The sequence below is a fragment of the Protopterus annectens genome, chromosome 5.part0 (assembly GCF_019279795.1).
Source record: "Protopterus annectens isolate FY-2018-M chromosome 5.part0, PAN1.0, whole genome shotgun sequence".
Lineage (NCBI taxonomy): Eukaryota > Metazoa > Chordata > Ceratodontiformes > Protopteridae > Protopterus > Protopterus annectens.
In genome coordinates, this window is record NC_056735.1 from 977,550,066 (window position 1) to 977,575,140 (window position 25,075).

The 25,075-nt window shown below is 42.2% G+C and overlaps 1 protein-coding gene across 1 annotated transcript in view; it reads left to right on the plus strand.

The window, feature by feature from the left end:
- Nucleotides 1-25,075, plus strand: part of PRDM15 (PR/SET domain 15) — an 852,733-nt gene that overhangs the window by 76,874 nt on the left and 750,784 nt on the right. The window contains exon 4 of the mRNA XM_044071950.1: nt 1,846-2,098. Coding sequence (XP_043927885.1) covers nt 1,846-2,098 — 253 coding nt within the window. The remainder of the gene's footprint in view (nt 1-1,845; nt 2,099-25,075) is intronic.

Consider the following 25,075-nt stretch of genomic DNA (forward strand, 5'->3'; position numbering starts at 1 on the left):
CTGTTCTGCAGCTACTTGATCCTCATCTCATACCTTCATTTCTCATTGTAAATTGGACATCGTATCCAGGAACAGGGCATTTTTTGGCTCTGCCGTGCTCTGGAATATCTTTCCATGAGGGCCTCCCAGTTGTATAGTAGCTGGAGACTCGGTCCCACAGGTTGAAGATCAAATGAAGTCAACTACTTCAGATAAAGAAGTTATGTACTCACCATAACGTTCCATCTGAGTAGTTGTACTTCATTTGTCTTCAACCACCCCCCCCTTCCCCTGACCTTGTCACTATTGTCCTGGCTATATATATATATATATATATATATATATATATATATATATATATATATATGATAAATGAATATCTCAGGAATGTCCTTTGTCATGCTTTGGCTCAGGAATTTTGGGTTGCCAGTAGTGGTAAGGTCTTGTTGGGTCAGGTGTGTGTATGTGTTGGGCAGCAAACCTGATCGGAAGGGAGGAAGGAGACAGGGGCATTATGGGTAAGGGGAGGAGCTTGGCACTCGGATCAGATGCTGGATATGTGGCAGTATTGGATCCAATATGGATCTGCAACCCACAGGTTGAAGACAAATGAAGTACAACTACTCAGACGGAACGTTATGGTGAGTACATAACTTCTTTTTTTCTTGAGTGATGCAAACCTTTTTTTTTTATGTAGTTGTTAAGTTTTGCCTGTTACTGTGTTTTGTATATTATTACAGTGTATTACAATTTGTTCAGTTACAACTTTGTTTGTCACTAGGTCATGTCTGAAAAAGGGTCCCAATGGTCCAGTTCATTTTAATGCCAAATAAATTACAATAAAGAGAGATTAAAGGAAGACCACAATTAAATAGTAATGTTGAACCCTCACCATTAGTCATTCTGGACCGAGTAAGTTAAGTAATAGTACTATGTCTATTGTTTGGTGAGCAGGGTCTGTAAATCAATGCATATGTTAGCTGGGGAATAAAATCCATGGCCCTGTTTGACTAAGATTGTAAGATTCAAAGACTGTCACCTCTTGAACTTCAGTAGGATACTTTCATGATCTTAGTAACATCAGTTAAACCACCCTAGAAAGTGTTTCCATGTGTTTTGGACTGCTAGCAGATTATCTTGGATAAATTAGGCGCTGCTTCAGTGTTGGGGTGGGTACGGAGTAGATATTCATGGATCTGATTTACATTTTGATGCATTTTCATTGATGCAAAGCTGCTGGCAAATGTGCTACAGCTGTTGAGTGAAGATACTGAGCGAGAGGACTAGCTGTCAGCTGAGTATTTAACCTTGGCTTGGGAGTGCTCTTTCTGAGTCCATGTTGGTGGTCTGAATAATGTACTGTGCTTCTACATTGAAAGTGTTAATGGGAAGGTATGAGCCAGAGAGAGTCTCCTTAAGGAGATTTGGATGAATGTGACTTTGAAATGGTACACGTCAGAAAGTTGCACTTAAAATCACTGTCAGAGATTCACAGTATGATTTCCTTAAGAGGCAGTGGATGTTATACTATAGCTTTGGGAATTAATGAAAGGCATGGGCTTGACAATATGTTCTCTTTTGTCATAGTCTTCTTTATAATAATCCAGCAGTGTGGGTGGAGTTAGGCTGTGAGCCTCAAACATATTTTATCCTGTAGTCTTAAGTTTCATTCTCCCAGTCTCCACTTGCAGGCTATGTCATTGTACAAGTCACTTAAACTGTAAAAATATAATCCACACATTTCATGGAATGAAGAACTTGTGCCTCGTGGACTTACAGCTAGATAGATAAATAAAAAGTTGAGTTTCTTTATAAAAAGTTGAGTTTCTTCAAAGCTGACACTCCACTTTTCTCATTCATCTTCAGGTGTTTCAGAAAGAAGGCTCTGCCATTTACTTTGACACCAGTAATGAGGAAGATTGTAACTGGATGATACTGGTGAGACCAGCCATAGACTACCAGCATCAGAATCTTACTGCCTTTCAGCACGATAATGATGTGTACTTTACAACATCTAAGGACATCAGTCCTGGCACTGAGTTGCGAGTGTGGTATGCTGCTTTTTATGCCAAGAAGATGGAGAAGCCTGTGCTGAAACAAATTTCCAGGCCACCATGTGGTAGGTATACTTTTCTGTCTACAGTAAAAGTTATTGATTATATTGTAGAGATTTTGATTAATTAAAATGTTTGCCAACCTGCTCTATTATTCATGAGTGGCAGTGCACACCTATATTGCATATGTTAATTTTTGAACATGTAACTGTACAACACTGCCCAGTAACAAATCAGAAAGCAAAATGTGAGGTTAAACAATATGATGGATATGGAGTTGAGGACTCAGGCACACATGTGTCTTTCGGCTTTTCCCGGTTAGGGGTCGCCACAGCGGAACTCCAGTCCGCTAATGATTGGCAGTTGATTTTTACGTATCGAGTTGCCAGCCCTGACGTACAAGGTACGCCCATTCACACATGTCTCCATGCAGAAGATGCTCTAACTGAGAATCGAACCGGACAGCATCTTACTGTGAGGCGACAATGCTACTGCAGCACCACCACCGCGGACTCAGGAACACATACACAGTGAAAAAACAATAGTAAACATCAATTGTTTCATAAGACCTCTGAAATCAAGCAATGTAAATAGTTTACATTGTTATTATCTCTGAAAAAAACACAAATAAGTGATATAAGAACTGATGTAAGGAAGACTCTTGAAATGTAAAAATGCAGTATATTTTGAAATGTACCATTTTACAGCCTTATGACTTAGCAAAGTAAAGTAGAGGTTTTTAAGAAACACATTAAACTCATTTTCAGATTGTTAGCAGTAGTGCTATTAAATTTTCAGTTTAAGCAGTACTAATATTTGTATGTATTTAAGCTTCTCAAAAGTTGTGTTTTGGAGCTAGAAAGAAAGCTTTAGTCTGCTGTTGATTAAAAGGCCAACATTTATGTTTTTCCTTGTGGTTTATATATCCTGATAAAGGGCACCTGTATTTTATTTGACATAGAGCCTCTGGTTATCTTCAAAACATTTAGTACCCATCCACAGATTTTTTTCTATACATTTCTGGGGGATTAGATGCTAATCTGTCATACAGTTGCCTAGGTCCTTTTAGAGCTATTTTTATAGAAGGTAAGTTGCTCCATTCATGTGGATGGAGTAGTCTGTTTTAAAAGGAGAGAGAGATTATGCAGTTCATTAGTGGTTAATCAAGTTTCCATGGTCTCCTGTTTAGCCCCCTGGGAGGCAACTCTTCTAGACTGTATATCTCATCTTCTGGACGTTCTTCGTGTTTCACTGTTGCAGTCATCACATTTGGGTTATCCTGCTAGGGGTAGCCCTCAGTCGGCCCAAATACCAGGGGCTTAGTATTTTTGTGTCGGTTGCTGTTGCTCCAGGACTGACGTCAAGTTGTCAGTGGTATAAAATCAGGCAGCTGATGCCATTAATTAGTCTTTCTTGCTGAGGAGCCCGAAGCAGCAGTTCCCATGAGTGCCGGTTGGCAGCTATCTGAATTTTTATTTCAGAATTGAAGTTGAAGTCTTCTAAGGCTAAGTACCCCATTGGGGATCCTTTTTTCTTGCTCTAACCGATGTCAGAAAAAGTTAACAATTGTCTCACCTGTGGAAAGCAAATACCACACCGAGACTTCCATTCTTACTGCATCACCTGTTTGGGCCCAGACCACGACGTCCCTCACTGTCGATTTTGTGCTTTGTTCAATGCCAGAACTATACACTGTTGGGCCCTTGTTGTAGCTAGATATTTTCGCTGTCAGTCCTCAAATTCCGATATGGCTTTGGTAAGCCATCCGACTACCAATCTTCCAAAAAAACATAAGGATAAAGACAGAGACAGACCGCACAGGTCCAAAACTGCCGACAACGCTTCCGTTAAGCTAGTCGTCAGTTCTCCAGTCCTCAGTGAGGCACTTTCACAGCCCCTGATGCTGGTTTCTGTGGATTCGAAGGCCGCTACAGAGACCCTTTCAGAGTCTGGTATGCCGTGAGACTCTTCTTCGACTAAGGATCCTACTGATGTCTTTACCTTGGATGGGTCCGGAGCCGTTGAGCAGGAAATGGCTTCCGAGGAAGTACTTCACACTACCGATGCTCAACACAAACCAATGACTTCTTTCGCATCTTCAGTTCTTTCTAAAACTACCAAGTTTCTAAGGCCCAAATTACGCCAAAAAAAACGACAACCCAAGCTCAGGCGCCTGCTTCCTTGCCTCAATCTCAAATGCTTAAAATGGCGGAAGACCTTATCATGCTTATTAGGGGAAGCCAGGCTACCCCTTCCAAAAGAACGAGACTTGTCCCCAGTAGTTTTATCTGAACAGGAGTCAGATGACTCTGATGCTTCTGAATATGAAGACATGTAACCCCTCTCTGCTTATGAGTATTCTGATGCAGAGGAATCCATTCTTTCTGCCTCTCCACCCGAGGATTTTTCTTTTGGTGAAACCCTTCATACTTTACGGGAGCATTTCCAGTGGGAATGTCAAGACTATCCTCAGTCAAAAAAAAAAAGACTTAGGGAATTCTTAGATTTACCACAGCACAGACTGTTGGCCATTCCTCCTGTCCTGGATGTTGTGGATGATGTTTTTATGGAATCCAGTTTGACTCCTGGCACCCTTCCTCTGGCTCCCAGGAAACCTGCCAGATACTACAGAGTCCCTGACTCTCACAAATTCCTTTTCAAAAATCCTACTGCTGACCCAGAGGTCATTTCTCAAGGATCTAAAGGAATTAAAGAACCTCAGCTAAGAATCCCACCCCCTCACACAGGGATTCCCGAGCTTTAGACAGATGGGGTAAAAAGTATACACCTCTGCTACTCTTGCTATTAGAGCATTAAATTGTCAGTTCCACATGCTGAAATATCAGCAGCATACCATGGAACTCCTCAAACAAAAAATAACTTCCTTTCCTGCTTGTGCAGAAAATAAAGAATTAGCTTATGCATTCTGTAAGTCAAGTTACTAAGCACACCTCGTAATGTGGTTTTGACACCCTAGAAGTATCTTGCAGGGCAGTAGTCACTGGTTCTGTCCATAGAAACCATGCTTGTCTTAAGGAACAGACCTTGCCAGACCATGTCAAATCCAAATTATTGGACGCACCATTGAACAAAGACAATTTGTTTGGCATCAAGGCAGAAGAGGCCTTAACAAAGATGGAAGAAAAACCTAAATCTATGCAGACAGTTAAAGACTTTTTGCAGGTCCAGGGTTCCGAGGTTCAGTAGGCATTGCCCCTCCAAGCACTGGTCCTTTCCTGTCCCCTCCAGGCCAGTTCATCCCAGACCCAGGGGAAGCAGACCCCACAGACAGCAGCCCCTGGGAATGCAGAGATCTAAGCAATGGATTTACTCCTCTTCAAAAACAGGGAGTGGTAAGCCACCTCCTTATGGTAAGAACTCACAATGACTTTACACCTCCACCCCTTACCTCTGCCCACTTGCTTGCGCCCCATAGGAGGAAAAATCTCCTTCCATGCAAACAACTGAGCCTCTATTACCAACGACTGATGGGTCCTCAACATAGTGTCCCAGGGAAACAGATTTTATTTCCACACTCTGCCAACCCCAAAAGGGTTCCCAGAACTTCCTCCAAACCAGTGGACAGAGGCCAAAAAGCAAGTCCTTTCCCTGCTCTCCATGTGGGCAATACAGCTTGTTCCTGCAGACCAGATAGGCCAAGGTTTCTATTCCAGACTCATCCTGGTACCCGGTAAAGATGGCACCTGGCACCCAATCCTCGATCTATCCATTCTAAACACCTTTCTGGTGATACCAAATTTCAAAATGGTCACCCTCCAGCAGCTTCTTCCTATGCTTTCCAAGGATGCCTTGGTTAGCCACCCTAGACCTAAAAGAGGCCTACCTGCACATCCCAATCAAGGAAACTTGCAGAAAATAGCTACGTTTCAGGGCAGGATCTATGCACTTTCAGTTCTGTGCGCTTCCCTTTGGCTTATCCACTGCTACCAGAGTTTTCACAAAATGCCTGACTCCAGCCATTGCTTTTTGCAGACAAAGAAATATTCAAATTTACCCCTACTTAGACGATTGCCTGATTCAGGCAGACAGACAGGAAAAGCTGTTACAGCACCTGACCTTTGTAAAGGACCTACTGACCTCTCTGGGGTATATTATCAACAAAAAGAAATCAAAACTAGTTCCCACACAAAAAAATTGTATTCCTAGGAGCAAGCCTGGACACAGCATCCCAGATGGCATTTTTCACTCTAGAAAAACAAGCCTACCTGACAGGCTACATCTATCAACTAGCCACCAGAACCCAGTTATCTACAAGGAAAATCCTGCAAGCTGTAGGGTTCATGGCATACTGCATTCTACTCATTCCATATGCCAGAATGCATATGAGGAAACTACAGTGGTACCTAAAAAACCTTTGGTGTCAACACTGTCAAGACCTAGAAACTATCATGCCAATGATACCTTGTCTAAGGAAAGATTTTCTTTGTTGGGCAGCAGCATGCCACCACAACAAGGGACTTCCCTTCTCACAACCCCTTGCCACCCAGACCCTCACCACAAATGCATCAGACTATGCCTGGGGTACACACCTGGATGTCAGGTGCATTCAGGGCCATTGGAGCCCAAATCAAATACAGTTGCACATCAACTAAAAAGAGATGCTAGCTGTTCAGCACGCCCTGAAAGCTTTCAGACCCCTACTCTCCCCAGGGCCTCTACTGATCAAAACAAAAAACACCACAGTGATGTGGTATATCAACAAGCAGGGAGAGCCTCACTCTTATCCCCTCTGCAGGCTTGCCATGACCCTTTGGCACACGACCTCAGCCATGCAGCTACACGTTCTAGCACAATTCCTGCCAGGCTCCCGCAAACTCTCTGGCAGACAACTTAAGCAGAAACCTGCTAGATCCACATGAGTGACAGCTAGACCACATAACCTTCAATCTTGTAACCCAGAAATGGGGCACCCCGAAGGTGGACCTCTTTGCCTCCCACTCCAATCATCAGCTCAGCAAATTCTGCACCAGGGAACCTCAAAGCAAGGTCTGGAAAGTGTATGCTCTATCCTTCCAGTGGGTAAACCTCTCGGTCTATGCATTTCCACCTCTACCACTCATTTCAAGTGTACTGCTCAAAATAATGGAGGAAAAACTGAGGGCAGTCCTGATTGCCCCAGACTGGCCATGCCAGCACTGGTACCTACTGCTGCACAGACTGTCACCCCTGCCACCTTGGCACCTACCTCAAATCCCAACACTTCTGACACAGAGTAATGGAGAATTCATGCATCCCCAATTGCAGACCCTCAACCTGGCAGTGTGGCTTATTCACTGACCTCTCATCAAGCTGCCAGCCTAAGCAAACAAGTCCTAGATGTTATATGTGAGGCCAGACGCCCCAGCACTAGAAAATGCTATGCTGACAAGTGGAAAAGATTTTGCACCTGGATCCAGGCTAAGGGAGCTGGAACAGTACAGCCCTCCCTACCACTCATCCTGGATTACCTAGCAGACCTACTACACAGAAGGTCTGTCCTTCTCTTCTTTTAAAATTCATGCCTCTGCCATCTCTGCTCATTACAGCACAGAGCCACCTCTCTTCTCACACCCTCTCATCAAACAGTTCCTATGAGGGCTAACAACTTAAGGCCACCCAGAAGAGCTCCTAACCCAGATTGGGTCCTTAACTTTGTGTTGGAAAAGTTCACCCTATCCTGCTTTGAACCTGCAACTGCAGCAGAGCTAAAATTCCTCTCTTGGAAGACAGCCTTGCTTCAGGCCATCACTTCACCTAGAAGAGTATCAGAGCTACAAGCACTCATGGCTGTAGAGCCCTTCATCATTTTCCATGCTGACAGGGTCTCCCTCAGGACTAACCCATCCTTCATGCCTAAAGTGCTGTCCAGTGTGGCTCTCAACCAGTCCATTCATTTGCCCACTTTTTTTCCCTAACCCACAAAACAAGGGGGAAAGGATTCTGCACTCTCTAGATGTGCACAGACAGCTCAGATTCTATCTGGATAGGACTAAATCCTTTATAATAGCTGATCAGTTGCTAGTCAGCTTCGCAGCAGGGGCAGAGGGCAAGGCCATATCCAAACAAACAATCTCCAAATGGATAGCACACTGCATCCATTTCTGCTACAAGCAACACTGAAAACTGCCCCCAAAGGGGTTCGGGACACATTCCACCAGGGCAACCTCCACCTCTGCAGCGTTTCTCAGAGCAGTCCCCACCAGGGACATCCTGGAGGCTGCAACATGGACTTCTACCAGGCATTACCACCTGGGTATCTTCTACAAATCCAGGGCAGGCTTTGCCACTGCAGTCTTGCAGGGCATCCTAGCCAGCCCCCAGGCTTCTTGTCTGCCTCCACCCTTTTCTACAGCTTTGGGAATCAACCCAAATGTGATTACTGCAACAGTGAAACACAAAGAACATTGTGCAGTTGTGTACACTTACCATAAATGTAAATGTTCGAATGTATTCACTGTTGCAGTCCTGGTTTCCCAGCCTCCATCCCCCTTGACTGTCTCTCTCTCTCTCTCTCTCTCTCTCCCCCTCTACTTACAGGGAATTTTTGGTATTTACTTTCTACTGGTGGTGTTCTTCCACCATAACCTACCTCCCTATTTGGGGGCTACTGACAGTTAAGGCAAGAAAAACTGATGTAACGTTGTCTGCTGCCTGACGTCAGTCCTGGAGCGGCAGCAGCCGATTCAGAAATACTAAGCCTCTGATATTCAAGCCCACTAAGGGCTACCCCTGGCAGGATAACCCAAATGCGATGACTGCAACAGAGAATACACTCGAACATCTAGATTTATGGTAAGTGTACACAACTGTACTTTCCTTGGCTTAGGCTTTACTTCCTTCTTAGTTACGTTTTCCATATTTACAGCTTTCATTTTGGCCCCATGTTCTTTTCTTGCCTTCTAACACCCTATTCAAGCCTCTAGCTCCTTTTGTATACTTCCAGTTCACATTCATTTCTCCTTATGGCGTCGATATTTTGTGGGTCTGACTTTATCTAAGTGACTTACCAGCTAATTGATGGCAATATTAGGAATGGCAAGGCATTATTAACAATATGATACTAAGACTGTTAATCTGTGATGTTCTGCAGTAGACAAATTAATCACTGGTTGTCACTTATTATCGATATTTTCATTTTTATGCTCATATTTTTGTAACTGAGAGCCCTACATGTTAGCGTGGTATGATGTGATATTCTATGGTGGGAGACAGGAAAATTCATTGATGGTGTCTATTTATATCACATAATACATCAGATATTGGTAGCTACTTGTTAGTAATTATGAAAATAAACAATATTTTCATATGTACTTAATACTTCAGAAACCGTGTGTGCATGATATCAAGTGAAACCTTAGATTTTGCTGAAGAAAACCACATTTGATGTTCATCGTGTTTCACTGCTGCAGTCATTACACTTGGGCAGTCGGCCAGAGTTCCAAAGTCTTGGTCCGGCGTTGGTTGCTGTCACCTCCTCCCTGATGTCAGTGTGACAGGGCTATATAAGAAGCAGCTGACGCCATTTTCTTCAGTCTTTCTTGCCGCGCAGTGTCCGAAGCAAAAGCAGTTCGCAAGTGCCGGTTGGCTGACTCCTGAAATATCAATTTCGATTTTCAGAACCGAAGTCTTCAATAAAGCTAAGTACCCCGTTGGGGAAACTTTTTCTTGCCTCAGACCGATGTCAGTAAAAGTTAATAATTGTATTTCTTGTGGGAAGCAAATATCTCATAAGGATTTTCATTCTTACAGTATTCCATGCCTAGGCCCAGATCACGACGTCACTAGTTGCCGGTTTTGTGCTAGATTTAACAAACGCACTATTAAACGTCGGTTTGATTTTGCTCGCCATTACTTTTGCCGAAGGTTTAATTATACCATGCCGTCGGAACAACCGACGACCGGAATTCACAAAAAACGCAAAGATAAGGATAAGGACAGGCATCCTAGGCCCAAAACTGACAACGAGGCCTCTTCTAGGCCAGTTGCCGGTTCTCAGTGAGGCGCTTTCACAGCCCCTGACACCACTACTTCAGAGCCGCAGGCTGTGACCGACTCCCACGTGGAGTTACCTAGGCCTCTGGATACTCAAGGTGTTGGGCCTACAGAGACTAACCCTTCAGATGGGTCCGGAGCCGCTGAGTAGGCATCGGCTTCTGAGGGTGTTTTCAGACCTTCACAACTTACCATTGCATCAACAGCCAAGTCTAAAACAACATTAAAGACAAAGAAGCAAGTACAGTATTCACCTGGACAGGCCTCCATGCCTAAAAAAACAGATGCTCAAAATGGCCGAAGACTTAATTACTCTGATCAGGGGTTCCCACCCCCTCCTGATAAAAGGCCTAGGCAGGATACAGACTATGATTCTTCTGACCAGGTTTCAATATATTCTGATTCCTCTTCAGACCAGGGATACTCTTTACCCCCCATGAGGACTCTGATGCTGAAGAATCAATTCCTTCAGCCTCTCCTCCTGAGGATTACTCTTTTGGGGAAACTTTACATACCACGAGGGAGCATTTCCATTGGGAGGGCCAGGATTACTCAGAATCCAAGAAAAGGCTCAGAGACTTTCTTTTATTGCCTCAGCACAGGCCCCTTGCTATTCCGCCAGTGTTGGATATTGTGGACGATGTGTTCTCTGAATCCAGTTTAAATCCAGATTCTTTACCCCCTGCTCCAGTCAAGCCAGACAGGTACTACAGAGTCCCTGACTCTCACACATTTCTTTATAAAAACCCTGCTGCTGACCCAGAAACCATTTCCCAGGGTCCCAAAGGGGTAAAGGCCTCCACGGCTAAAAATCCAGTCCCCTCGGACAGGGACTCTAGAGCATTAGACAGATGGGGGAAGAAAGTTTACACCTCTGCAACTTTAGCAGTAAGGGCTTTAAACTGCCAGTTTCACATGCTTAAATATCAACAATATTTACTGTCTCAGTTAAAACAGAAAATGAGTACAAGTGCAGAACAACCTGATTTTAAGGAAATGCAGGATTTATTGCATGCAGCTGAACAAGTGGGAAAGCATACTTTGCAATGTGGTTTTGATTCATTAGAGGCTTCTTGTAGAGCAGCAGTTACAGTTTCTGTGATTCGAAGGTATGCTTGGTTAAAGGAACAAAGCTTGCCAGACCATGTTAAGGCAAAATTATTGGATGGTCCTTTACAGCAAGATATTTTATTTGGTGTCAAGGCAGAAGAGGTATTAAAGAAAATGGAGGATAAGGCAAAATCTATGCAAACAGTGAAGGATTTCTTACAGGTACAACCACCAAGATTTAGCAGGAATTGGCCTACAAAAAATTGGTCCTTTCCAGTGTCAGACAGGCCACAAAGAGGCAGATACAGATGCCCAAGAGGCAGATCTCAGCCCCAAGGCTCTTACAGACCACGACAGTGGGGTGCTTTGACCCCAAAAGGAGGTGAGGACAAGTCACAACCTTACAGGAAACAGTCCCAATGACTTCCCCCTTCCAATGCCAAACTCTTCCTTTTTGGCAGCTCCCTTAGGGGGGAAACTAGCACTTTTTTCACAAAACTGGCAAGCAATCACCCAAGACAAATGGGTGCTGAATATTGTGTCTCAAGGTTACAGGTTTCACTTTCACACTTTACCAAGGCTAAAAGGTATGCCAGACCTGCCACACAATCAATGGGCAGAGACACAAAAACAAATTACAGCCCTCATGGACATGAGAGCTATTCAAAAAGTACCACAGCAGGAACAAGGACAAGGATTTTACTCAAGACTCTTCCTGGTCCCCATTAAGGACAAAGCCTGAAGACCCATACTAGACCTTTCCACTCTAAATACTTGCTTGGATGTTCCGAAATTCAAAATGTTGCCACTACAGCAGCTTCTTCCCATGTTGGGCAAGAAAGTTTGGCTTGTTACCTTGGACCTCAAAGAGGCATACCTGCATGTCCCTATCAGACAAAATTGCAGAAGATACCTCAGATTCATAGCTGGTTGAATGCACTACCAATTCTCTGCACTGCCCTTTGGCTTATCTACTGCGCCCAGGGCCTTCACAAAGTGCCTGGCACCAGTAATTGCATTTTGCAGACAAAAAGGAATTCAAATATATCCATACCTGGATGACTGCCTGATTCATGCGGAGAGCAAGGACATTCTTCTAAAGCATCTGGCATTTGTAAAAAAGTTGTTAAGTTGCCTAGGGTACACAGTAAACGAAAAGAAGTCAAAACTAGTGCCCTCACAAGAGATAATATTCCTGGGTGCCAGCTTAAATATAACGGCCCAGATGGCTTATCTCACGCCAGACAAACAAGGACAACTGACTCAGTATTTTCAAACGATGATGGCAACAAAGTCCCAACTCCCTGCAAGAAAAATTCTGCAGGCCTTGGGATTCATGGCATCCTGCATTCTATTAATTCCATATTCTAGACTGCATATGAGGAAACTACAATGGTACCTAAAAAGTGTTTGGACTCAACACTCTCACAGCTTGGAAACAGTAATACCACTAATTTCCTGCCTACAACAGGAGTTTCGATGGTGGGCACAGGCATGTCACCTCAACAAGGGTCAGCCTTTCACTCTTCCCACAGCCAAGCAGACTATAACAACAGATGCTTCGGATTACGCCTGGGGAGCACACATGGCAGGAGAATGTATTCAGGGCAAATGGACCACAGACCAAATGCATCTTCACATTAGTCAAAAAGAGATGTTGGCTGTACAAAATGCCCTAACAGCTTTCAAGGACCTTCTGCATCCAGGACAATTATTATTAAAGACAGGCAACACCACAGTAATGTGGTACATAAACAAGCAAGGGGGCACTCATTCTTACCCCCTATGCAGGCAAGCCATGACCTTGTGGAACACAGCTATAACTTATCAATTTCATCTGCAAGCACAATTCCTGCCAGGAAAGAAAAATACTCTGGCAGACGACCTAAGCATAAACATCATGGATCCTCATGAGTGGAAATTAAATCCACAAGTTTTCAGCATGATAATGCAAAAATGGGGGTAACCGGACATAGATCTCTTTGCCTCCCCACTGAATTGCCAACTACAAAAATTCTGCACAAGGACTTATCACACACAAGCATGGAAAGTGGATGCTCTTTCGTTCAGCTGGAAAAGCCTGAACGTTTATGCCTTCCCACCACTGCCTCTCCTTTCAAAGATAATCCTAAAAGCCAGACAAGACAAACCACAGATGATTCTGATTGCTCCAGACTGGCCACGCCAGCATTGGTACCCAATCTTAAAGAACTTAGCTCAAGGACCACCTTGGATTTTGCCTCAAATTCCACACCTTCTGACTCAACAAAACAATCAGTTCCTGCACACTCAGCTCAAAACCTTATCCCTGGCTGCATGGCAGATTCATTAGCCTAAAAGACAACACCTCTATCTAAAGCTGTTATGGATGTCATTTTGGACGCCAGGAGGCCTAGCACCAGGAAATCTTATTCAGAAAAGTGGAAGAGATTCTGTGCCTAGAACCAGGCTCAAAGCCTTGACCCTCTTGTCCCTAACATTCCGCAGATACTACAATACTTAACTGAGATGCTGGACAAAGGACTATCCTTCTCATCCATTAAGATCCACGCTTCTGCCATTTCAGCTCATTACAACACAGATCCTCCTATTTTCTCTCATCCATTGCTAAAGCAGTACCTCAGAGGGGCTAAAAATATAAGACCGCCCCGGAGAGCACCAACCTCTACTTGGGACCTCAATTTTGTCTAGGAAAAACTCACTTTACCTCCTTTTAAGCCAGCCAATTCAGCAGAATTAAAATATATATCATGGAAAGCTGCTCTGCTACTGGCAATAACCTCAGCACGAAGAGTCTTAGAGTTACAGGCACTAATGGCAGTGGAGCCTTTCATCATTTTTCACCAAGACAGGGTTTCCTTAAGAACAAACCCTTCATTTATGCCTAAGGTGGTATCCAGTGTGGCTCTTAACCAAACTATTCACTTGCCAACATTTTATCCGAACCCCAGAATAAAGGGGAGAGAATTCTACATTCCTTGGACATACACAGGCAATTACCCTTCTATTTGCCAAAACAAAAGCTTTCAGAAAAACTGAACAATTGTTTGTATATTATGCTGCAAGATCACAGGGAAAGGCTATTTCAAAGTGGATAGGACACTGTATCCGGTTCTGCTACACACAGCATGGAAAACCTGTACCATCTAACATTAGACCACATTCCACCAGGGCAACTGCAGCTTCTACTGCCTATCTTAGAGGAGTACCTACCAAAGACATTTTGGAAGCTGCAACCTGGAGTTCAGTGCACACCTTTACCAAGCATCATCACTTGCCTCTTTACTCTAGATCCAGAGCTGTCTTTGCCACTGCAGTGCTGCAGGGCCTCATAGCCACACCAAATCCTCTATAGAACCAGCCACCCTGACTCAGCTTTGGGATTCTACCCAAGTGTAATAACTGCAGCAGTGAAACACGATAAACATAGTACAGTTTTGTACCTACCATAAATGTAGATGTTAGGGTGTCTTCACTGCTGCAGTCCTGGTTACCCACCCGCCATCCCCTCTTTCTTAGCTGGGTCTTATCTATAACTTTCTACACTTTACTAGCTATGTGGTGTATTTGCTGGTTATTGAAGGTTTTGTTTTTACCTTACTGTATGTTTTGTAAGCAATATGTATTGCCTATCTTTTTGAGGGCACCTGACATCTGGGGCAAGAAAAACTGAAGAAAATGGCGTCGGCTGCTTCTTATATACCCCTGTCGCACTGACGTCAGGGAGGAGGCGACAGCAACCGACGCCGGACCAAGACTTTGGAACTCTGGCCGACTGCGGGACCGCCTGACGGCAGGATAACCCAAGTGTAATGACTGCAGCAGTGAAGACACTCGAACATCTACATTTATGGTAGGTACAAAACTGTACTATATTTAAACTTTAAGTTGCACATCTTGAGAGATATGCAGTGTTATTTATATTGTTAATTGTACAATTAAGCATATATTTTCATATTTCTGTAACTATCGCAATAAACATGCAATCATAGAGGAATTTCTTGTCATGGGAAAACTTACATTAGGTTAACAAAAACGTTCTAACAATATATGTTTAGATTCTACAGTTTCTAGGATATTACAATTTGTTTGTGAAAGTTTAGCAAAACATATAACTTTGGGTTTGTATGTATTGTAATGTATTATTTACAGAGAGACTGTGAATGCACAGAATATTACCACTGTAAAGAATACCTCTCGCTGACAGCATTATTTGTACAGTTTTAAAAGCTTTTTTAGTTTGCAAAATATTTACATTTGTTTACCTTATGCCTTTTAAGTTTATTTTTCAGAAAATAATGTGGAATGCAAAATGTGTGTAGGCTGCTGGAGGTATGACATTCCGTACCACTTGGGTGTTAATTTGATACTGGTGTCCTGCCTTGTCATTCCTCCATAAATACAGTTGTTGAGTAATTAGGAAATTTCCTAGAAGGGGGTTGCTCTTTTTTTTCCTCTGATGACCGATCATTCTTCCCATTCCTTATCTTCAGATATGCTTACCTTTCATTGATCACCATTCCTACTTATTTCTCTTTAGTCAGGCTGTAAATACTGGAGTACAGGATCAGATTCATTATGTCATGCTGTACTATTCAACTATGTGGTAAAAAATAAATAAGTATAGATATATGCCGTAATTTTATAACATAACATTCTTTGAGACCCAGCTACCTCTCTACTTCTCAGCTGTACCTTTTTGCTCGTTTTGCTATCTTGTGTTAGATGGATGTTCCTTTGGACACTTGTCTTACCTGTTCCTCCTGCAACTCTAAAGTCTTACTGGTTGTGCTCCCTATCCTGGGTCTACACTTGTGTACATAACTTCTGTATCCTGTCTGTTACTGATCCAGCAGAAAGAGAATTATTTTTAAGTAAACGTGTTAAGCAGAGCATTCCTGCATCAGTTCAGTATGCACCACTAAGGCATGGTATACCAGAAGAGTTCAGAGTAATTACTGTATCCGCGTTGCCAGGGAATGAGAGGTTGTGAGCCCTGGACAATGAGCATTTACTGAATAGGAGGGGGTAGCACAGGAGAAGCGATGCTAACATAGTTCAGTGGCATGAGGACAGGGTTGCTAGTCAACAAGCGTTTAATGAACAGGACAGGGAGGATGTGCATTACATACATTGATGTCTAAAGAAAGGGAGGTGGGAAGGTGGGTACCCAAGGCAGCTAGAATTGCATTCATGTATTATTGGGAGTGAGTGGTGAGATGGGTAGTAACTAGACTACAAGCATGCTGCTTATTTTTTTATATGGGGGGGACTATCCTTGATAATGAGTACTATAGTACTTTTACATTAGCTGGGAACTGGTGGATACCTTAGTACAATGAGTACTACCTTTTTGTGTGTGGGAGATGAAAGAGGGCCACTTCATAGTGCTCTTATTGACAGAGCTGTTAAGAACATAAAACAGAAGCTTTCATTGTATTACTATGATATTTTTAGAATGTATTCATTGCATAGGCAGCTACCACTGTGCTGTCAGGTCCACAGTGTATCTGAGTCACTTAATGCAAGCTGTGCTTTGTAGTATTTTTTTTTGTTTTTATTTGTCCCATCTATAGTTGTATATTATGTGGAAAGCTAGTGAACAAGATTCATTCTTTGCAGAAAGTTTGCATTTGGACTCATTCTGGCTGTAAATGTGGTGTAACTATTTCCTTAAGGTTACCTTTATCTCCGATTTTTAATTCTGTTTTTTGACTGCTAGTGTGGTTCTCAGAGTTGAGTACTGTGCTCACATTTGCTCATAAAGTTATTTTATTGCAAGAAACGCATTTAACCTCATAAATGGAATTTTACAGTCTAAGCTTTCCTTTATCAACAAAATTGCTCATGAAAATTACATAACAGGATAGCACGAGTACTGCTATGCACAACAGTTGCCATACTTTGCAAAGACAGAGCAAGCTTTGTATGTTTATTTAAAGTTGCCCTAGCATTTCTTAGTAGTAGTAGTCATGTTTAAATTGCCCCATCTAATTAGAAGTAAATACTGTAAAGAAGTGTTGAGCTAAATTTGCATAAATACACATACACACAGCTCATGTTGTCTATTCTCAGAGCGTCTTCTGTGTGGCGACATGCGTGAATGGGCGTTCCTTCATTGAAGGTTGTGCGTTAGGCCGGGCAAGCCAGCATGTAAAAATCTACTGCCAATCATTAGCGGACCGGAGTTCCGCTGTGGCGACCCCTAACTGGGAAAAGCCGAAAGGCACAAACAAAAAAACATACAGCTCATGTTCTCTAATTATGCCATCTATACTAAAATATGGTCTGCTACTCTCTACCATGTCCACTTCCCTCTTTATGATCCAGTTTACCAGTGTCTTATCTACTGCTATATCCCCAAACTTCACTTACCATATATTCATCACCTCCTTCTGTCCATCTTCATTTGCAATTCTCTGTAAGCCTTACATTAGAACTGTGTTGTCCTGAATGACCTGTCTGACCCTGGCTATAACAGAAAATTAAAATCTGACCACGTTGCAATTCTTGTTTCTCTCTTTGCTAATGTATCCAATTCCTTAAAGAAATTTTTAAACATGTCCCTGTCATTGTAGTCGAAACCTTACACTGAATCCATTGCTACCCAGTCTTTCTCCCTTCTACAACTTGCATACCATCCTGCCTGCTTTCTGTCCTTCATTTCCCAATCTAGCCTTCAGTGTATAAAAGTCATCTTCCTACTTCTTTCTCAAACTCTGCCCCCTTGGATGTATTCTTCATCTGTAAATGCTGCATCTCCTTAACTGTCAGCCTGTTATACTGAAACGTAACTGAATCAGTCTTGTGTCCTGCTAACCCCTAACACCCTTCCTTTTCAAATGGATGTTAAGTAGTCCTCCCATTCCACATACCCGCTAACGCCATCAGGGAAACTGGACAAAGTTGACTATTAATCTCACAAAAGTGCAAATGAGTAACTTAGCTGGTGTTCCACAGCAGGATTTATTAATTGAGAGGGCACAGCTTGCATTTGCCCTGGTGCACAGTAGCAAGTTGCACCCCCAGTGTGATATGGGATACATGTTTGCAGGCTTGAAAGATGTTGTAGTAATAATAATTTCACAGCTCTTATTTTTTTAAGAAGTGAACGTTCATGTGTACTAAATTTTCTAAGGAGATGAGATATTGAAAAGATAGATGGCATCCACTGGGAGGCTTCTAGCCCTTACACCCCCTATCCCATAGGAACATAAATCACTTGAAATTGTGTATAGCGGGGGGGGGGGGGTCATGCTGGATGTGGTTAATAATCTTTCGCTGGCAGTCAGTAATGCCCAGAAAAATAAAATAAGTAAATACAAAATTAGAATAATATTCTAAAAACAAAAAGAAGTCCCAGTCACAACCTTAAATGACAGCCACATCGGGCTGTTAATCAAGTCGGCACCACCGGCACGTGCACAGATTGTGATAGTGGGACCTAAAGTAAGCACTCGCCTTTGCTCCAAATCTGGTTATCAGTGCGCAGCCAAAACCTATATTAACAAAGGTGCAGTCATACCAGGAGAAACAGATGTTCCTCACAAAATGTAGCAAGAGTGGAATGGTAACAAACTACAGAACCAGAGTGTTTGAGGAAATTATTATCTACTGCGCACAAGGTAGAAAATAAGCAAGTTTATTCCAGTAATCAGGGGATGTGACAAGGTACATATGGGACTCAAGCTGCTGTATCCAGCTGCCTTTAGAATATTTTTCCTGAGGAATCAAAAGATGTTTTAGATACATAATTGGCTGTGGAGAGAATGAAAAAGTTTAGCCATGTGACAGCAAACTTAAGGGGACTCTGCTTCTCAGTCCTGTAAAATAAGAAAGCCCATAGAGAAGCTTTGTCAGTGAAACATTTTGTATTATTCTAAAGCAAAATGCTTGAGCAACAAAAATAAGAGAGCAGGAGCTTCCCCAACGAAATAGGAATACCTTGGATCTGCATAACAGATTGGTGTTTGGGAGATTGAGATGATCAGGAAGATCAAAGCGAAGTGAAATCGGTGACTAAATGGGAGAGCTGTATCAACCCCACTAGATGAACTTTAGACATATAGAATGTGGTTTATTTTATTTAGGTTCATAGGTGTGTACTAGGCTAATGGCCCTAGAGCCTTTACAAGCCTAGCCCATAGGATTACCCTGGCATTGTGCTACCCGACCTTAGTTCCCAGTGCCTCTGTCGAGTAGAGCCATTGGAGTGATCCCCAGGGTGAATTTGCTATTTCCCAACCACTCATCAAGATTTCTCTTGAAGACGGCCAGTGAGGTGCTCTGTCTGACATGTACGGGAAGTCTATTCCATAGCGTGGGCAGTCTCTGGGTTATGAACCTGTCCCTCCAGCTTGTTCTGTTGATTGTGGTAATGAGGTTGAGGTCTCTGGAGCTCGTGGTGCGGAAGGATTGGGATTTCTTTAGATGTAGCATTTCTGACAGAGCTGGGTCAAACATGGATTTGTAAGTCAAGCAGAAATCACCTCTAAGTAGGTGATATGAGCAGAGAATAGTTGGGGGTTTGAGTCTAGCCATAGGACAAGTGTTTAAGGCCTGAGATTCTCTTTGCGAGGTACTTTTGCAGCCTCTCCAGTTGTTGCAGATGTCTAGTGAGGTGCATGCCAAATGGGGCATTGTACTCGATGATTGGCCTAATGAGGGAAGAATAGAAGGAGACCATGACCGCTTTCTTCCTGGATGCAAAACCCTTAGTAATGACATGTGCCACATAAAAGGACTTTCTGACCACAGTGGCAATGTGGTGGTCAAAACAGAGGTTGCTGTCAACCTGTGTTCCCAGATCTCTTATAACTCCTTTTGTGTTCAGTGGACTACCATTGATGTGGTAATTCATGGGAATCAGGTTTTTCTCAGAGGGGATGACGACACATTTTTTGGCATTGAGCTTAAGGCCATGGTTCTGACACCAGTTGTTGGTCTCAGTGAGACCTTTCTGTAGGATGTCAACATCACTTGGGGAGTTAATAATACAAAACACAACAAGCCAGCAAACCGTGAAACTGAACTAATTTAATAGTTAGTGCAGCATAAAAAACAAATACCCAGACAGGTTTCGGCTGGTAAAAGACACAGCCTTCATCAGTGTGAAAATAAAATCAATGCAATACTGTTTTATATAACTGCAAGTTAATTGAACACAAACACCCACTGGTTGTTTAAAATTGCTCATTCAATCCAGGTGGAAATAATCCACCTAGTTTAACAATCCATTTTTTCTCCTTAGAGTCTAGAATGGAGTGCCAACCTGTTTTGTTTAATTTATTCCCCTTAACTAAATCAATAATCACAAATGTAAACTTAGCTGATTTATGTGCCATACAATGCTTATATAGTGCATTACTGGATTTTTTTATTTTTGATGTTGCTTATATGTTCTGAAATTCTCAACCTAAGCGGACGGGATGTTTGACCAATATAAAAAGATCCACAAGTGCATGTGACTAAGTATATTAGCCAGCCGCTACTGCAATTGGCAAAAAATTGGATATCATACACAATACCACAATTTTTGCTCATGAACTGTTTGGACTTGGATATTTTGTCACAATGTGTGCAGTGACCACATGGAAAACATCTGATAAGTGGTTCACCTGTAATGGTAGTTTGCATCTCCTGAGACCAACCTCTATCATGGGAATGTTTGTAATGACTGGAAAAAGATGCCAAATTGTTTCCTTTACGAAAAGAAAACAAACACCTATCTGGTGACATATTAGATAAATCCTGATCACACTGCAGTATATTCCAATGTCTGCGTATACTATCAATAAGTGCATCAGAATTCCTTGCATATGTAGTAACAAATCTGATAGGTTGTGGGTTCCATACTTCATGTGTTTTATATGTCAATAAATCATCCCTCTTCAGTGTGTTTGCCCAGTTACTGGCCTGCAGAACATGTCCCATATGATATCCCCTAGATTTAAATCAGTATGTCAAATCCTGTCTATATTCTTGAAAAGTAGGTTCATGAGACCAAATCTGCCTCATCCTAATATATTGGGATTTAGGGAATTTTTTGGCTATATGAGGAGGATGAAAGCTGGATGCATGAAGGACAGTATTAAATTGTGGATATTTTCTGAAAACCTGCGTACTTAAGGTGTTATCAGATAGTCTATTGATTTGAACATCAAGGAAAGTAATAGTATCTGCATGATAACTGACTGTAAAATGCAGGCCCCATTTGTTCTCATTCAAATAAGATATAAACTCCATCAAATAATCCACATCAGTCCTCTACACCATCCAGCAATCATCCATATAGCGTCTGCAAATGTCAATTTCATCCAGGAGCAGGTTATGGCTGTTGTCATAGATAATTTGTTCCTCAATAAAGGCCATAAATAAATCAGCCTAAATTGGGGGCAAAAGATGCCCCCCATGGCTGTGCTCTTAGTTTGCCAATAACATGTATCCTGGTAGAAGAAGACATTATTAGTTAGGACATGTTCCGTCAGGCCTATGAGGAAGATATTAAAACCAGGCTGGTATAAATCAGCCACATGCAGCCAATACCCAATGGCTTCCAGCCCAGCCCAATGAGGGATGTTAGTATACAAAGCACTAACACTGAGTGTGCACATAAGCCACCTGGATTCCAACTGAGTTTCTGAAATTATTTTAAGGAACTCTGTGGTGTCTTGTAACTGAGAACGTACCCAACGTAACAAAAGTTTTAAATATTTTGTAAGAAAAATTGACAAAGGTTCAGTAATATATCCTTTACCTGACACAATTCGTCTACCAGGTGGATAAACAGGATCTTTATGTATTTTTGGTAAGAAATAAATGTATTGATTAGCAGAATCATGAATCATAAGTTGCTGCATAACCCTATCAGTAATAATTCCTTCCTCCCTAGCTGATAGCAGAAAATCATCTATCTGCTTCTTGAATCTAAAGGTGGGGTTAATGGGCATTTCTGAGTAATAACATCTATCTTGAAGTTGTCTTTTGGCCTCCATGTCATATTGTGACCAGTTCATTACTACCACTGCCCCACTTTTATCAGCAGATGTGATGACAATTTCCTTATTGTTCTGTAATTCTATAAGAGCATCTTTTTCAGTCCTAGACAGAGGTTTGAAAAAGTATCAGAGCTTCGATAGTGTAGATCTTTGAGGACACTGCTCTGAAACTGATGCACTATTGGATTCTTAGGGAAAAGATATCTAGATTTATGATACACAAACGTATCATTGTCACTATTGTTATCTGAGTCACCAGATTGCAACTTAAGATTAGGTGTTCTACAAAAAGACATTACATCCTGTGCCAAAATATCTTCAGTGACCACAAAACCAGGAATAAAAGTCAATCCTTTATTCAAAATGGACATATGAGTTGTTGACAAACTGAAATCTGAAATATTTAGTACATTAACATTTCCATTTACTTCTGCATTGCCAGTTTCAGGAGACCTTGTATATTGTTGATTTTTGCAATGTTTCCTACCTCCTCGTTTGTATCTTGGCCTAAAGGGGCTGAAACCTGTGTCCTTTTGGGGGTCGGTGACCCTGACGTATGATGCATATCACTATCTGTACAAAAAGATAGAGCATCAGTAGATGATCCATTTTCAACTGAACATTTCTTAAGGATGGATCTAGGCCTTTTCCGTTTCGGGGTCCTAAACTGGGCAAACACACTGAAGAGGGATGATTTATTGACATACAAAACATGTGAATTACGGAACCCACAACCTATCAGATTTGTTACTACATATGCAAGGAATTCTGAAGCACTTATTGATAGTATACACAGACATTGGAATATACTGCAGTGTGATCAGGATTTATCTAATATGTTACCAGATAGCTGTGTGTTTTCTTTTCGTAAATGAAAAAATTTGGCATCTTTTTTCAGTCACTACAAACATTCCCATGATAGAGGTTGGTCTCAGGAGATACAAACTACCATTACAGGTGAACCACTTTTCAGATGTTTTCCATGTGGTCACTGCACACATTGTGACAAAATATCCAAGTCCAAACAGTTCACGAGCAAAAATTGTGGTATTGTGTATGATATCCATTTTTTTGCCAATTGCAGCAGCGACTGGCTAATATACTTAGCCACATACACTTGTGGATCTTTTTATATTGGTCAAACATCCCATCCGCTTAGGTTGAGAATTTCAGAACATGTAAGCAACATCAAAAATAAAAAATCCAGTAATGCACTATATAAGCATTGTATGGCACATAAGTTTACATTTGTGATTATTGATTTAGTTAAGGGGAATAAATTAAACAAAACAGGTTGGCACTCCATTCTAGACTCTAAGGAGAAAAAATGGATTGTTGAGCTGGGTGGATTATTTCCACCTGGATTGAATGAGCAATTTTAAACAACCAATGGGTGTTCGTGTTCAACTGACTTGCAGTTATATAAAACAGTATTGCATTGATTTTATTTTCACACTGATGAAGGCTGTGTCTTTTACCAGCTGAAACCGGTCTGGGTATTTGTTTTTTATGCTGCACTAACTATTAAATTAGTTCAGTTTCACGGTTTGCTGGCTTATTGTGTTCTCTATGCATCTGAATTTGTGGAGCCGTGCAGTTGCCTTTCGGGCAGGAGGATCTTTTTTGTGGTTACACGAGTTAATAATAGTTCACAACTTGCAATCATCTGCGAACTTTGTCAGCCAGAGTCCCTTCTTGTTGGCCTGGACTTCAGAGAAGTAGATACCAAACAAGAGAGGACCCAGGACTGAACCCTTTTGAATTCCACTCGTGACAGGTCGGCAGTCTGACTTGGAGTTAGCTACTTTCACACTGTGGGTTCTATCTGTGAGCCAGTTTGCAACCCACCTAGTGATATAGGGGTTGAAGCCTAGCTTAGTGAGTTTTTGTATGATTCCTGAGTGAGGAATGGTATCAAAGGCCTTGGCCAGATCAAGCTAGGCTGTATGAACCACCTTGCTTTCATCCACATCTATGGTGATTGACTCAAAGAAGTCGACCAGGTTAAACAGGCATGATCTATCCTTCACAAGACCAAACTGTGTGGGATCCAGAGTTTGGAGATTCCCTATATCCTTATTTATTAGGTCCATGATGATGCATTCCATAGCTTTGCATATCAGACTCGTCAGGCTAATGGGGCGATAGTTCCCAGGGTCTGTAGTCACTCCTGCTTTGTGGAGAGGGATGACTGTAGCAGTGCGTCATTTGGTAGGGACAAAGCCTGAGGTGAGGCTATGACTGAACAAGGCACACAGGTGAGGTGCCAGTTCACTCTGTAGTTCATGTAGAACACAGCCAGGGACATTTTCAGGTTCCATAGAAGTTGTATTCTTGCCCTTGGACAGTGCTGTTTTAACCTGTGCAGCAGTAATACTAGGTGCCTGCAATCTACTGGTATTGTGATTGGTCCTTTGGTGGGGGAGAGAGGGGTAAAGTTGGCACTGAATCTGTTGGCTCAGTATAGGAGGTACCATTGTGCAGTAGCTCAGAGCAAATCTGGGTATTGCCGTGGAGATTCTTTCCATAACTATAAAAGGCGTTGTGGTTGTCTTTACCATCTGCTGCAATTCTATTTTCATAGCTAGCTTTAGAGGATTTGATGAGGGATCTCAACTTTTTGTTGAGGCTGATGAGGGAGTTTTTCCAGTCTTGGGACTTCACCTTATACTGCATCAGTTTCCTTCTTCTGTTGTAGAGTTTGTTTATGGCAGGGGACCACCAGATTGGCTTCCTTTTTTGGAGGAGAGCATCTTGGTTCTGGCGGGTATGGCGAGATCCATGCATTTGTGTATGTGTTTGTACAGTGTATTGATTTATGATTCAGTGATCATGCAACTATTCTCCATTTGCATGGGTGCCGTGAACTTAGCCACCTCTGTTTTTAGGAGCCCAAAGTTAGCTTTAGAGAAGTTTTTCATGGTGGTTACCTTTGTGGGTGGGCTGGGGTGGGATGGATGTGGATTTCCAAGGTGATTAGTTTGTGGTCGGATCTAACCAGGG